General features: G+C 40.1%; 3 protein-coding genes across 3 annotated transcripts; 1 reads left to right on the top strand and 2 right to left on the bottom strand.

Moving 5' to 3' along the window:
• Window positions 1–295: 295 nt before the first annotated feature.
• On the top strand, window positions 296–7,463 carry LOC135082732 (V-type proton ATPase subunit G). Its single transcript, XM_063977509.1, has 4 exons — window positions 296–466; window positions 1,584–1,684; window positions 4,917–5,015; window positions 6,988–7,463. Exons 1-4 carry the CDS (start codon window positions 385–387, stop codon window positions 7,057–7,059), a joined length of 354 nt encoding a protein of 117 aa, XP_063833579.1. The 5' UTR covers window positions 296–384; the 3' UTR covers window positions 7,060–7,463.
• A 47-nt stretch (window positions 7,464–7,510) lies between these two features.
• LOC135083006 (trypsin-7-like) lies at window positions 7,511–12,013 on the bottom strand. The gene is made up of 8 exons (XM_063977768.1): window positions 11,974–12,013; window positions 10,979–11,130; window positions 10,783–10,928; window positions 9,960–10,242; window positions 9,323–9,411; window positions 9,150–9,213; window positions 8,384–8,544; window positions 7,511–7,605 (listed from the first exon to the last, which is right to left on the bottom strand). The coding sequence occupies exons 1-8, from the start codon at window positions 12,011–12,013 to the stop codon at window positions 7,560–7,562; spliced, it is 981 nt and encodes a 326-aa protein (XP_063833838.1). The 3' UTR covers window positions 7,511–7,559.
• Window positions 12,014–12,575: 562 nt separating this feature from the next.
• LOC135082731 (cytochrome c oxidase subunit 4 isoform 2, mitochondrial-like) lies at window positions 12,576–15,490 on the bottom strand. Its single transcript, XM_063977508.1, has 4 exons — window positions 15,263–15,490; window positions 14,386–14,578; window positions 13,628–13,758; window positions 12,576–12,856 (listed from the first exon to the last, which is right to left on the bottom strand). Exons 1-4 carry the CDS (start codon window positions 15,452–15,454, stop codon window positions 12,851–12,853), a joined length of 522 nt encoding a protein of 173 aa, XP_063833578.1. The 5' UTR covers window positions 15,455–15,490; the 3' UTR covers window positions 12,576–12,850.
• Window positions 15,491–15,560: the final 70 nt, after the last annotated feature.

Raw genomic sequence — 15,560 nt, 5'->3', positions numbered from 1 at the left:
GAATAACAATAAAACTAAAACACATCAACTGCACTGTGTGTACTTCGTTTTACCTAAGCTATTTTGACTACGTAACCAAAATGTATTTTTAAAAATTGTGTACTGAGTAATTTTAATATAAATAGATAAAAAATAAAAAGTAAAGATAAAATAATTTAATTTGATTTCTCTTTGTATTACTGCTTAAAAATTATCAAAATATGAAGGTGGCATAACGTTCCGGTTCATGCATTTACGCATAGGCACGAGCCGATGACAGCGCCATTTGTGACAACATGGTGGAACTAAACCAATCATATGACTTTCGTCGCAATCACGCATCAATCTATTGATTCGTGTCTCGGTCTTGATTCTCGCTCGACATAGTTTTTGTGTGTATTACAAATGGCGAGCCAGACACAGGGAATCCAGCAACTGCTGGCTGCTGAAAAGCGTGCGGCCGAAAAAGTCTCCGAGGCGAGAAAGCGTAAGTGGTTTTATTGCGTATTTTGTTACACATTTCCCTTGGGGTCTTTCCACTTCACTCTTGTGAGATGTTTTCATACCCTTCTTTCATTGTATCATTAGATCATAGGTAATTTCCATGGAGGAGTGAAAATGATCAACCAATGAAGCTGGGTAGATCACATGATCGAAATAAATGACCTCAAAGGACCACCTCCTTAAATTTGGGCGTATGATCTTGTAGATAAGTGCACCATGTAGTACGCAGTTTTCATGTTTTCTCTGGGATTATCTACTCCAGTACGTAAAGAATAGTCAAAATGTGATAATCATTCAAATTAGTCCTAGAATGAGAGTAAGTATTGTCTTTAAATTCAGTTGATATTGTTAGCTCTATTTTATGAGCATAAAGGACTTATCATGACTGACAGGCTTAGAAAAGAACAATATAAAAGTAGTTATGACATAATTTTCCATGTCTCTCTGTGACTGAAAAGTGTTCTTGTCATGTCTTCCAATATCATCTGTTCTGATTCATCACTGTTCCTATTATATCTTCTGGTTTCACATGCTCAACTGCTTTCAGGCAATGAATACCTTTGAAAATCAAGATTAAAAAACATAACCCTCCTTCTGGCGCAGTCGGGTAAAAATAGTTTAATCAGTTAGCATCACAGAAATCAGCTGACTGATTGTCCATCAAATAAATAACACTGCCTGCCACCTAATAATAGTACCTACATCAAATTGACTCCAACATCTTTGAGGGTTATGACAGTACCTAGCTTTGCACATTTTTTTATAAGAGCAGGTGTAGTGGCTTACTTATGTTATGTTTAGTTCTGTAATTTATATTTTAATCCTCTAAGGACTGATTATTTAATCATTGGTTGGATAACTTAACTGAAGAATAAGTTTAGCATATTGATTGACAGTTTGAGTATGGAAAATATATCAAAATTACTAATTTATCCTTCAGCTAAAAGATATTAATATAATAAGACTATAAGCCCTTAATATAATAAGACTTTATGATAAATTCAAAACGTATCCCCTGACCTATGGATCTTTGTCCATAGTTAATATTATTGTATATTTTCTGTAACAGAGAATACTAAAGTATATTCGTCTCCTTCCAGGAAAAGCGAAACGCCTAAAGCAGGCCAAGGAGGAGGCTCAGGATGAGGTGGAGAAGTACAGACAGGAACGCGAGAGGCAGTTCAAGGAATTCGAAGCCAAGGTAATTCAAGACTTATGAATATTACATTAATGTTCAGTTTACCAAAAGAGTTTTCATGCAGGAAGTACAACGTCACTTTCAATTTATAAATTTTTGATCGATAACACTAACGCCCAATTTGACCAAACTTTTATCCGAAAACAACTCCTGGTATAACTGGCACATTGACAGTTTCAGTATGGGAAATATGTCAAAATGTCGAATAACTGACGATTTATTCTAAGATTAATATTTACTCTTGTTTGGTCGAATCCACCCTTAGATAACTTGGTGCCATGGTGGTTACCTGGATGTGGCAATGTTGGTGCCCTATTGATTATAGCAATAGACTAACATAAAGATTATTATAAATTGTATTACTCTCATATACTTAATCGTTTTATTTTAATTTCTTTATAACATTAAAAAATCAATTTTTATGAGGTATTTCTGTAAAATACATTAACTATAACTTAAGATTTCTACTGTGAAAATCAAGATAATTTACTCAGATATCTAAATTATATGTCAAACAGTTCTACATACTGCGGCAATTACAAATCATTATTTTTTCTAACAACTAATTGCCCGGTGGGAATCGAACCCACAACACACACAATAGACATGTTGACACCACCAATCAATTATGTGCATGTGGATTGAGTGATCCTTGCTTCAATCTTAACAAAAATCGAGGAAGTTTTACTTAAAATATGTTAAAACATTGCGATGAAGTTTAAAAATTTGTTAAACCTAAGATAAAAATGTTATGGCCAATAAATAGGAGCACTCATACCGCACGCTTTAAGAAAACGTCAACATGTTTATTTCAGAAAATAAAGCCTTTCCACTTCTTTTTATAGTATTGAAAAATTGTTAAGAATATGTTAAAACTATTAACAAATTCAGAAATTCCTTGCACGTCCCGTTCCAAAGTTATGACGATTATTTAGGATCACTCACACCGCACACGGGCCGTATGAGTGCTCTTCAAAATAATGACTTTTTATTAATAAATACGTTTTATTTCTGTTGGGAAATGTGTGCAAACTGACGAGCGAATTTGTTAAAGAATAAGTGTGACAAAACTTAAAAGCTGAAGGAAGAAATTAATCTTTATTCTTTCCTCCAATATGCCGTGTGAGTGATCCTTACTTTTACCTCTATCTGCTCATATGTAGTTCGTAGGCAGACTGAGATAGTATCTAAAATTGTTAATTGTTTTTAACAATTATTTGGCATATATTTTGCTTTTATTAAGGTCATAATTTAAGAAATATCAGGCTTAGATGATTCCTAAAGGAAAATGTTGATTAGGGTACATACAATGATATTATTATTATAGAACTATAGATATGTTACGTTCATAGAAATTACGATTTTAATCCGTGCCGAGCTATTCCAAATTGCACATATTGACAAATGTAACTGATAAGTGAAACAAAAGATACGAAATAGCACGCAAATGAAAGAGATAGCTATAGTTTTAACGATTCTGCACTAACTAATCTATGTCCGCAGCGCACGCATCCTTATCGCTCTAACGTCAAAACAAGATCGCTTTCTCTTTCTTAACTTGAACATGGCGCATGGCGTCTTGATTGTTTGCATAAATAATTGAAAACATAAATACTAAATAATTTTGCATAATCACATGTGGTAAGAGAGATCCCTTGTATTTTTTTTACTTTAGAGTCATAATTGGTACACTTTCGAAACACACACGATGGCATTTTTAATTTATTTTGGTAAGAACACAGGAACTTACGGTGTGGTACGCACGCGATTGCGCACGACGCAGGCCACACGAAGACTAAACACAAGACGTCCCAATTGGGACGTATTTGAGTATTCACAGCGCGAGCGCTTATAACATATCTGCTTTTGTTTTTATATAATATCATTGGGTACATAATATGATTTTTTGTTTTGTGAGACTGTTCCGATTCGTCAGACGTGACAATGCAAAACCAATGCAATCTAATATGTAGTAGGTTTAGGGGCCTCCGCTAAAACTCGCGGGGGGCGTCCGTCGCCGCGGTCGGCAGTAGCGCGAGTTTTAGTGGTTTACCCCTACATCTTGAATGATAGAAATAAAGAAACATTACAATTGTTTATAGGATTGAATTCAAATTTGACTTGTAATATGAATTGAGAAAGATACTCACGGTTTTATTTAAATAAATTACAGATTTCTCAACAAAACTGTTTTTTTTTGGTTGGACTATAAAATACGATAAAATAATATTATTAAATCTCACATGTAAACTTCTGATGAATCGAAACAGTCTCTCAAAATAAAAAAATCATACGTACCCTAATCAACATTTTCCTTTAGGAATCATCTAAGCCTGATATTTCTTAAATTATGACCTTAATAAAAGCAAAATATATGCCAAATAATTGTTAAAAACAATTAACAATTTTAGATACTATCTCAGTCTGCCTACGAACTACATATGAGCAGATAGAGGTAAAAGTAAGGATCACTCACACGGCATATTGGAGGAAAGAATAAAGATTAATTTCTTCCTTCAGCTTTTAAGTTTTGTCACACTTATTCTTTAACAAATTCGCTCGTCAGTTTGCACACATTTCCCAACAGAAATAAAACGTATTTATTAATAAAAAGTCATTATTTTGAAGAGCACTCATACGGCCCGTGTGCGGTGTGAGTGATCCTAAATAATCGTCATAACTTTGGAACGGGACGTGCAAGGAATTTCTGAATTTGTTAATAGTTTTAACATATTCTTAACAATTTTTCAATACTATAAAAAGAAGTGGAAAGGCTTTATTTTCTGAAATAAACATGTTGACGTTTTCTTAAAGCGTGCGGTATGAGTGCTCCTATTTATTGGCCATAACATTTTTATCTTAGGTTTAACAAATTTTTAAACTTCATCGCAATGTTTTAACATATTTTAAGTAAAACTTCCTCGATTTTTGTTAAGATTGAAGCAAGGATCACTCAATCCACATGCACATAATCAATTGAGGTACTTTTTAAAACTGTCAAAACGAAACTCTCCCATCGATTTTGTATGGCACTACAAGCAAGTGATGTCACTATTTTGTCAACTCAAATAAATGACTTTTTTTAATAACAATGCGACCAAAAATCGTAATTTACAGGTAATTTAAAATTAATTAAGTTTTTAAGACCAGAATGTTGTCTTTTTAGAAAAGTTGTGAATTATTGGGGAATGGTGTTAAATTGTCTATTTTTATTAAAATAAATGCGTTTTTCTAGCACATGGGCACACGGGAGGGCGTCGCAGCTAAGATCGATGCCGAGACCAAGGTGAAGATCGAGGAGATGAACAAGATGGTACAGGCACAGCAGGAGGCGGTATGTAATCACTATTCCACAGCTGTTTATTTACATGTTTTGTTCTAATAATGCTTGAGTTGCCGTAAAAATACACATGGAGAAATGACAAGGAGGCGGTACATACGTAATCACTATTCTATAGCCATTTATAGATTTAATCCACGAAGACGCGCCCCAAACATTTTTGGGCGAGGAAAGCGCGGGGTGCGGAGAGTTTGTTCCGAGAATTCCGAGCGTCATTATTGTAGTGTGCGTGTGCATCATCATTATCATCATTTCAGCCACAGGACGTCCGCTGCTGAACATAGGCCTCCCGGGGGACAACAGTCCTCAAATCATTGATTAAAAATCTAGTCCTGTTGTCTCCCCTAGCCAGGGGGGACAACAGGATTACGAAATCCTGTTGGCTCCAGGGGGGACAACAGGACTGCACCATGACTTCCACATCGCACGGTTGGTAGCGGCCTGCATCCAGCGCCTTCCTGCTACTTTTATCAGGTCGTCGGTCCACCTTGCGGGTGGACGTCCCACGCTGCGTTTTCCGGTACGCGGCCTCCATTCCAGAACCTTGCTGCCCCATCGGCCGTCAGTTCTGTGTACTATGTGCCCTGCCCACTGTCTCTTCAGCTTGCTAATCCGTGCGTGTGCACTCATGGCTAATTTAGCGTGTACCGATAACACTCAAACATTAGCCGAAGAAAGGGCGCGTCTTCGTGGATGAAACGATCTTTACATTATACTTTTACGTTCATGTGTTTTGTTCTATGTGCTTAAATTACCAGGAGGTTGTGTGTTACATCATCAAGGTACAGTTGACAGCACATCAGACTATATTTTTGTTCCAAAATAGCCTGTATTATAACGAGATAAGACGCAACTGTGTCAAGCCTGATGTGCTGTCTTCTGTAGATCATATACGAGTACTGTCATGTGCTTTGTGTATTTATTTAACTATCTGTTTTATTGCAATTGAATTAATTTATATGGAGAATTAACGACAATTTCTATATAGCAGGGGTATGTAAGCTTCTTTAGGTTTCTTCTTTAGCATTTAATGCATTCAATCTGACTCATTAACTAATATTACTTCATTACATGCTTATTTTGATCGCCTAAATTTTAGGCCCTAAAATGACACAAATGAAGTCTCCAGATGCGAAAGGGATTCGAATATTATGAGTTATTCGTGTCGTGCAGTCGTAATTCGTGATAACATAAAGTCGTTTCCCGTCTACTACATGACAATTTCACGCGTGTGTCGATCACCAGATTATGTTTTTATCGTACAATCAATCGGGACACTAACAGATTTGCTGCAAGATAAGGAGATCTTAGTAGTTGTATGTTGCATAACATAGATTTAGAGATTATTTGCAATAATGGTACAGAATACCGGCTTTTTTGTAAAGTTAATTTGTTTCCATGAGCACCAATGACAAATTCACTGTTGAAAATGGTTTCAAAAAGGAAAGAAAGTTAAGAACAAAACTGCGTTTATCGATACATATTTTCTTGAAGAATAAGAAAAAAAATACACTTTATTTGGCGGTTTTCTATCTACCTCTTCTTTTTGGTGTCTTTGTTGTTTCTGGATGCTTTTTTTTTTTATAATATGTACGCTTTATTATTAAATTTTCCACTAACAGCCTGAATCATCTGAATTTCATGTGCTTTAGAAGTTAGCAGCATGGTTAGTTTTTCTTACATATTTTTTTTTTCAAACATTTAAACATCATGCATGGTTGGCGCATTTTTTGCCGATATTTCTTCGCAGTATTAAACGGTTTTTTTTATTGCATGACTTGGATTTGGCTTGATTGCATGTTTGCCAAGGAACAGTTTATTAGGCTTGGCTGTTAACGTCTCGCTCACTCATAGCAGTCATAGCAGTGTGTCCAGCTGAGTGAGAGAGACGGATAACATTTATAATGCCACGCCTTCTTTTAGAATTAAAGTGGTGAGTTAATAATGTTATGGTTTTTCTTTTCAGGTGATCAAAGACATCCTCAGCTTGGTATACGACATCAAACCTGAGCTCCACGTCAACTACCGCTTAGAATAAGCGAATATTATTAAATAAAAAATCTGCTGCAATACTGCGGTACACAAATATAGTCTTTAATGTTATGATAATTCAGTTTTTAATCGATAGGCACTAACGCGGCAGTGACGTATTGGTTGAGCGTGACATCTGTCATTCTGACATGGGAATGCGCGCGAAAACAAGATGGCTACCAGTTCCGCTGTACATAATACAAATTAGCTTGGCTTTGTCTAATAATCATTGTTGAAAATGTAATTTTTATTAAGTGTGTATCGGAAATCAGCTCGATATCATTCCATTCGAAGTAAATTGAAGATCCGCTAAAGAACGCATTATATTTATAAATAAAATATATCTACTCATAAAATTGTATGTTATTCAATGTTGTATGTTGAATAGAAATTAAAGTTTTAAAACATAAATGTTTTTATTTCTGTTGTTGCAATGTAGAATAATGGAAGCTGGTGTGTACAGTATTAGAGGAAATATATTATTGATGTATTAAAATTAGTGTTTCATTATGTTTGCCGGTGCACGGCTTCTGGGGACTTTATCGCCGAGTTTCTGTAAAAGAAAGTCAAAGTCAAAGTCAAAGTCAAAATTTCTTTATTTGTTTAGACTAATAAATAGTTCTTACAAATCGTCATTTTGCTCTTAAGGAGCCTCTACATGTCTCATAATCTTTTTACCCTACCAGCGCTTCGAGACCAACATTTGGCAAGTGCTGAGAAGAAAAATGGATTCAATACATTTTAGCGTTGCATTTGTTGATAGGGAAGAAATTGTTAGTTGGACCACTAATAACGTCTGGCAAACAACAGAGTTAAATAAAAACAGATTTTATTGATTGTACCTACCTCAAATACCAGAGGGTGCAATGTTTGGTACTACAAACTTTGTGAATCCATGGCCATAGCCATAGGATTGTCCATAGGGCTTAGTGTGAGTTTACATAAGTTAAAAAAATATGAAGCTTTTCGTTCTTGAAAGTTTCCCCTAGGGGCGCTATGCAATCCGTCATTTCACTTTTTTAAGCTGTCGACATCGAATGCGTTTGACGTCAACTCACACTACGCCCCCAGAACTTGGATCGATCGGATATGATTCGAGACAAGCGGTGTGCGTTATCTAGATCCAGATCAATGAGCACAATCCACTTATTTGCCAGAGGTAATTCAAAAAGACTCCTACACTCCCCACGCCAGACGGATTGGGGAGTCAGTCGCATCATCGCTTCTTATTTGTCTTCTTTTACGTCATCCATGGGAAAGGTCATGCTCCGGTTCTACACTGCCAGTACCACACGGCTACCAGACATAATACTTCTCCAACAAACCCTTACCTAAGCTGTACTTTCTTCTCTCCCAACTTCTCCAGCCATGGAGCGATGACGCCGACGGTAGAGAAGACCGCAGGGTGGTCGGGCTGGTCGCAGCGCTTGGAGGAGAACGAGAGAATGCCCACCAGCTGACCGTCCATTATGGCTGGACCGCCTGCGTCGTGCTGCGGTGACAATAAACAGAAGTTGCCTCATGTATAGTCTGAGCACGTAGAATTTTGTCCAATGACCCCAAGCTACCCATCCTTATCGCTCGCGCGTAATTATGTTGCTGTCGCGCTCGCACACTCACTGCGGGCGCCCGTCGCACAGTCGCGACAGCAATATAATTACGCGCGAGCGATAAGGATGGGTAGCTTGGGGTCATTGGACAAAATTCTACGTGCTCACAGACCGAGCTTTAGTCGTCAATCGACATGATCTCGAAGGAACAGTAATCGACGTGGTCTCTAAGAAATAGTAGACGTGACTCTTTAATTTTTAAGACAAGAGGTAGATGAGATTTTGGTAAAGAGGACGTCAAATGCTTAGGTGAGACGCTGTATAGAAGATCGTTTTATGACAATGCGCTGCAGGATATTCCATAATAGGCCCTAGGTCGTCATATAAAAGTTGCAATGTCGATCAAGATACGATCATACGACCCTTTATTTAGGATTGGTCATCACACAATTATGATGATCTAACGGATTGTACCTAAATTTTGCTGCAAAATGCTGCACGATCAGCAAAGTAATGATTTAATTGAACTGATTTAAAATACACTTACGTTGCACACGTTTTTAGGTATCGTAATGTAACCGGCACAGAAGTTGTTTCTTGATACTAGATTCCTGGGGAAAATATAAATAATTTTTTAAATTCAAATTCAATTCAATTCAATTCATTCTTACTGATCTTCATCAAAATAACAACTTCATGCTTCAAACTGCAGGATTTTACCTTCCGTAAACTTCCTGGCAATCGGCTAGGTCGTACACTGGCAGTTCTACTTTCTGTAACAGGACTGACCCACCGTTCCCACCGTGACCCTGGCGAAATGCGAAGTTATTTCAAATTATAAGCATTTGTCCATCCACGACTACTTTATTAATGTCTTTCTATTCCTGCAATTATTGGGCAGATAGGCTATACTATACGCCTTGTTAAATTTTTTGTCACGTCTAGGTTTCATTCATTCCATTCTTCCTTCTTGTCGTGTCGACAACAAACCGACACAGCGTCAGCCCAAAACTCCGCCACAAGAATGGCGTTGTCAGTAGCCTTAATTAAAGTAGCCTTCCTGCGTGCAGTTGTTTGGGCACGCAGGGGACGGCGTCATGTCATGTGCTTCGTCGACTGGGAAACAAAACCACACTTGCACAGTTGCATTCCAAGTTTGAGCTATCCAAGAATCCCCTCCTGAACAGATTGTCCTTACTACGGCCGACCTGCGTCCGAAGTCTATTTAAAGATTTGCAGGTACCTAGGTCACGGGAGCTCATTTCCAGGCTGACGACTCAGACATAGGGACAAAAGGGCAGGGAAGATCAGATTCATTCCATTGATTACTGTCTATCTTAACTTCCAATTAACTTACCAATACTGATCCCCATCCCAGAAACGTGATCACATTATCGACGGGAACGACTTTGATTTTGGAATACGGCACCATATCAGCGATCAGATCGTGTCTCCCAAACGTCATGTTCTTGTGAAGCTTCACCACTGCGAAGTTGAACTCCAGGGTCTGGGGCTTGTAGTTGGGGTGGAAGAAGATCTCCACCACCCTCAGGACCTCTCCTCCAGCTGTGGCGTTGGTTGAGCCCACCCGGACTGAAAGCATCTTGACGTATTCCCGGAAGAATCTGTTGTTGTATTGCCTACAAAGAAGTCAGGATCATCATTATCGTGACAGATTAATTTTGAATAAAATCTGGAAGGCCCGATTAAAGGTATAAGAGGGAGAAGTACGTACATAGAACATACATCAATTGAAAGAAAAAGTTATCACCAGACTGTATGTACAGAGAGTTGAAGGAAGGAGCTGGCAGAGCTCAGGAATGAGTGGAAATTTCTCCACCGACAAGATCAAACCTTTTAAATTACGAAGCAATTAATTAATAGTAAGTAGTATAGATTCACCATAAGCACAATATCTCTATCGATGATCACGGCGCCGCGCCGCATCACAGCATCAAGAGCCGCCATGAATCTTGAAGCCATCTGAGTTGTATACACAGCAGTGGCGAAAAGTGTCAGTACTTACAGCTGCAAGCAGTGGGCAGCGGTCAGCACAGTGTCTCTATCGACCACCACAGCTGCTTGTTGACCAGCAGAGCTGCCATGAACGGGTGGTCCACCACGGACGCCACCTCATCTAGTTGTATAAGCATTGGGAGCTACAGGTGTCAGATACTTACAGCTGCAAGCAGTGAGCAGCGGTCAGCACAGTGTCTCTGTCGATGATGACGGCGCCGCACCACAGCTGCTTGTTCACCAGAAGAGCCGCTATGAACGGGTGGTCCACCACGGACACCACCTCATCTAGTTGTATACGCAGTGGAAGCTACAGGTGTCAGATACTTACAGCTGCAAGCAGTGGGCAGCGGTCAGCACAGTGTCTCTGTCGATGATGACGGCGCCGCACCACAGCTGCTTGTTGACCAGCAGTGCCGCCATGAACGGGTGGTCCACCACGGACGCCACCTCGTCTGGGTTGTACACGCGGCGGTAGCGAGGGTCGATGGGCGGGTTCGCTGTTGTTGTTGCTGTTGGAAACAAGGGTTCATTTGAAGGAGAGGAAAGGAGTCATCAATCTTTCAGTCACAGTTAGAAATATTTTTTGTCGTCTGTTCTGATGTCTAAACGCGATGTTTTACGTTTGGTAAATCATGCCGCATAACCACCAGTAATTTAAATGTTGGTGTACCTTCCTGTCACATTGTGCACTAACTTTGTCCTCTCCCATTCCGTCGACAGACGATTTAGTCAAAGTCGTGGGAAGCATCAGCGCAGAACTGGTCGATATGGAAATCCTTCATCATCATCATCAACATTTCAGCCACAGGACGTCCACTGCTGAACATGTGCCTCCCCCAATGACTTCCAAGTCGCACGGTTGGTAGCGGCATGCATCCAGCGCCTTCCTGCTACCTTTATCAGGTCGTCGGTCCACCTTGTGGATGGAAGTCCCGCGCTGCGTTTTCCGGTAGGTACGCGTGGAAATCCTTGGGAGAGGCTTTTGCCTAGCAGTGGACGTCATTTAACAAACGGACAATATTATACATCTTTAGTTCACTCTTTTATCTGGATTTCATAGAAATCATTGGCTACTTACTAGTTTCATCATATACCGCCACTTTCTGAACTGAACGCCTGTTTGGAAACTCTATAGGGAGTCCCTCGTACTGCCACTCCCTCGTGTACAAACTCCGTCGATTTAGTCTTACGTCATCTGTTAACAAAGTTGTTATAAATACGTTAGCTTCGGTCAATAAATCTCTGGATTATCTAGTTGGAGGCAAAATTTTACTGTGACGAGGTCGGAACATTGTCCCCAGATTCATCATCACTCATCATCATTTATCTTTCCATCATAATCTTACATTTACTTGGGCCGCAGAAGTATCTGTTACCTACTACGAACCACATTTTTTGCTTCTATTTACCAATTTTTACTTACTCTCGTCAGACGATGCTTCCGAAAGACTCCAGGCTTCTACGTGAGCATTATTCCTCCCACAAAAACCTACAGTAATAACTATCAGTGCAACGATTTTGTTCACTTTGCTTGCCATTTTCTATCATGGAACTTTGGTCTGCCGTCGTGGTCTGCAATCATCGAATCATATTACTTCGCCTACATTATAATGTGCATAAATATTTTATTGGTTATGAATTTGCCTTCTGGAAATTATTACAAAGCTAAGGTTTCGTATTTTGTCGTTCTGAGAGTTGAGATTTGCTGTTCCATGCAGGTTGTGCATCATCTAGTACCACACAAAATCTAGATTTTTTGTGAATTTTATGACTAAAAAAAACAAGTGGTCTGGTTGACTTGCTGTAAGCTGTTTGACTCTACTTGTGTGCCTAGTTAGAAATCTAACTAACTTAAAACCCCTTATAAAAATGTGTGTACCTAGTACCTACCCTCTTATTTGCGCTAATGTAGATTCTAGGATTGGATGTTAATGTTACTCAATTAAAAAAGATGTTTCCAACAAACAGAAGTTTATTTTCTTTCCAGTACAATCGTCATAAATTCAATAAACTATAATAACCACTAATCTAGTTCAAGAGTCAACCTGTGCCCTCCTTTCAAAAGTAACAATTTGGAACCCAACAGCTGCAGTTGAAGGTCATAACTATTGTTGTAAAAAGAATTTAGAAGCAGATTAACTAGATTCGGAGTTTCGATAAAAAACTTAAGAATAAGTGATTAAATTAATGTTCTGCCATGATCACAGAAGCTTTAGTAGAGCCACGGGATCAGTACTGAAACAATACAAAGTAATACATTATTCCATGATCGGTTATTGATGTGTGGTTACGGCAGAGTTTGGATCCACTCCATCCTTTTTTCAGTCGATGGTCGTAAGAGGCGGCCAAAGAAGAAATATTCGAACATCAGGCGTCAATCCGCCTGGCCAGCGTGGGGGCTAGGGGAGTGTACGCCAAATGCTACTTTTTCATCATCATCATCATCATCTCAGCCATAGGACGTCCACTGCTGAACATAGGCCTCCCCCAATGCTTTCCATGTTGCCCGGTTGGTAGCGGCCTGCGTCCAGTGCCTTCCTGCTACCTTTATGATGCCTTTGGTAAATTAGAGAAAGAGCGTCGTCCTTTTGCTGTGGAGAAGTGAACAAAGACTCCCTTTGTTTGGCGACTAACAGAGAAATTGTGAATACAAGGCTTCCTCAACCCATCGGGCTATATCGTAGGGAGTTAGGAGGACAAACACTACCTTTTGCAACGGTAATTTAGGCTGCCGCTCCGCACGGCCAATCTGTATGAACTTCTAGGGAGCGTTTAAGAGTAATGCGGTCCGGAGGAACCGCTCTCTCCCTAGCAGTTCATACAGATCGGCTGTGCGGAGCGATCCGCAATGACAGTCCGCGTGACACTAAAACCAGCCTTAGAGCGTCGTCCATCTGAACTGAAATGGAGACTAAATGGCCTGATGATGATGAAACTATACGTTTTTGTCCCAAAATCGTACTTATTACAACACATAATGGGCCCTCCGGAATCCCCGATCAGTACCTTCCACCGGTCGTTGTCGTAGTCCCACTTGGAGGACAGCCCGTCGATGGGGTTGGTGCGGATCTCCAGCATCCGGCGCAGCTGCGCCTTCTGGTACTCCTTGGACAAAGTCACCGGCAGCGGCTCGTTCACTGCAGATGATAAAAAGATAGGTAGACGATAATAATATGTACCCCTACTGTCAAGGCTCCGGCAGCGAGGCTTTATCGTTGTTTTCGGTAAAAGAACGAAATGAATAACGTTTACGCTCGGAACGAAATTGATGCAAAAATCGTTGAACCGTTATTTTTCAAACCGGTTCCGAACCTTGCCTACAGCAGTCGACAGCACCATTTTTCTTACGAACTAGCACCTATAACAACCACACAAGATGCCTCATTGCCTTAATTTGCCATCGTCTGTTGTACTTCAACCTAGCCTCTGAGAATATAGTTGGCGTGACCCGTAAGACTATCTAATAAGACGTTAGTCGTCCGTTTGATGAACCACGACTTTTTAATGGCGTTGGATTAAAAATGATAGTGCGGTATTTAAAACGGAGGACTGACGTCCAGCTCAAAACGTCTTACTTGAAGTTACAAAACCATGTAACTATACGTACTTCACGTATAATTTCGGCAAATGGGTATAATTTCAGTAGAAACAAGAGATGTAGTATTGTGGAACAGGAGTCGAGTGCTACTCTAAAAGAATATTAGTCAATGTGTGTCAACTGAAACTGGACGTTATAGTTGTAAAAGAAACCAATAACCACGAACCGTAATAGTGCGCGAACATAGCACACCAGAAGGTGAAGGAGGTGGTGATGAACACGCAGCCCAGTATGAACTTCCACTGGCCGGTGGGGTGCTGGAACTCGCTGAAGGTCTGGCAGAAGGACGCGCGGTAGAGTGCCTTCTTCTCCTCGCAGCAGAGCTGCTTCCAGTCGCCTTTCTCCTTCTCGCGGAGAGCCTGGAGGACAACCCTCAACGATTACATTTACGCCCGTAAACATTACTATGAGGTCTCACTGTGCGAGTGGACGCACAGGGTGACACACGAACCAATCTACTTCTTTTCGTGTCGACAACAAACCTACACAGTGTCAGCCCAAAACTCCGCCACAAGAGTGGCGTTGTCAGCAGCACTCATCAAATCCTCCTGAGTGCAGTTGCTTGGGCACTCAGGGCACGACATCAGGTGCTTTATCGAGGTTTAAGGAAAGGTTTTTTATAAGGAACAAAACCGCACCTGCACTCCATGTTTAAGCCATCCAAGAATCCCCACCTGACCTGATTGACACGAACCAATCACAGAGCTCTATTCAATGCTGTGCGTTCGATTTGCTGCTTCGCGCAAGCATACTGGCGTTAAAGTGGTTGGCGTTTCTGATAACGAGTTGAAATCTAAACGGATACCTGGTTCCATTGCCGTTGCTTTGTTGGGATGTTGTATCTAGTATCCTACCTTCCTGTGCCTTGTGTTTATTGTTGTTATTGTCATGCTTAGATGTCATGTGGGTAACGTCATCATGACAGAACCTGTTGGCACTGTCGTGAAAGAGCCAAAAATTAATGTTTCTTTTGAATTCCAAGTCTTAGTTTGTGTTGAATTCTAATTGTAATTATTTACCTACTTCTTTAGGTGAGTACTTACACAAATATCCCTCGTGTTCTCTTTAAACCTCACTGCGGGGAACGGAAAGTGTGCATCGTCCTTGTAATTCGCGCAGCCGTTAGTACCGTATCCCACCAGATCCCGGTTCCCTGTCCTGCAAGTGCCGTATATGCCCCTCACATTGTGACCCAATGGACATACGATCCCTCTGCCCTTAGCTAGAAGCGCCATTTTTATTCAAGGATTGACAGGCAGTTGTCAGCTGACTTTGCGTTTGAATTTTTTGTTTGTTATTTATTTATGGCCTGCATAATACGATGAAAAAAGGCCATGTTAC

Source organism: Ostrinia nubilalis, chromosome 22 (genome assembly GCF_963855985.1).
Source record: "Ostrinia nubilalis chromosome 22, ilOstNubi1.1, whole genome shotgun sequence".
NCBI classification, from domain to species: Eukaryota; Metazoa; Arthropoda; class Insecta; order Lepidoptera; family Crambidae; genus Ostrinia; species Ostrinia nubilalis.
This window is presented reverse-complemented; position numbering and strand designations above follow the sequence as displayed.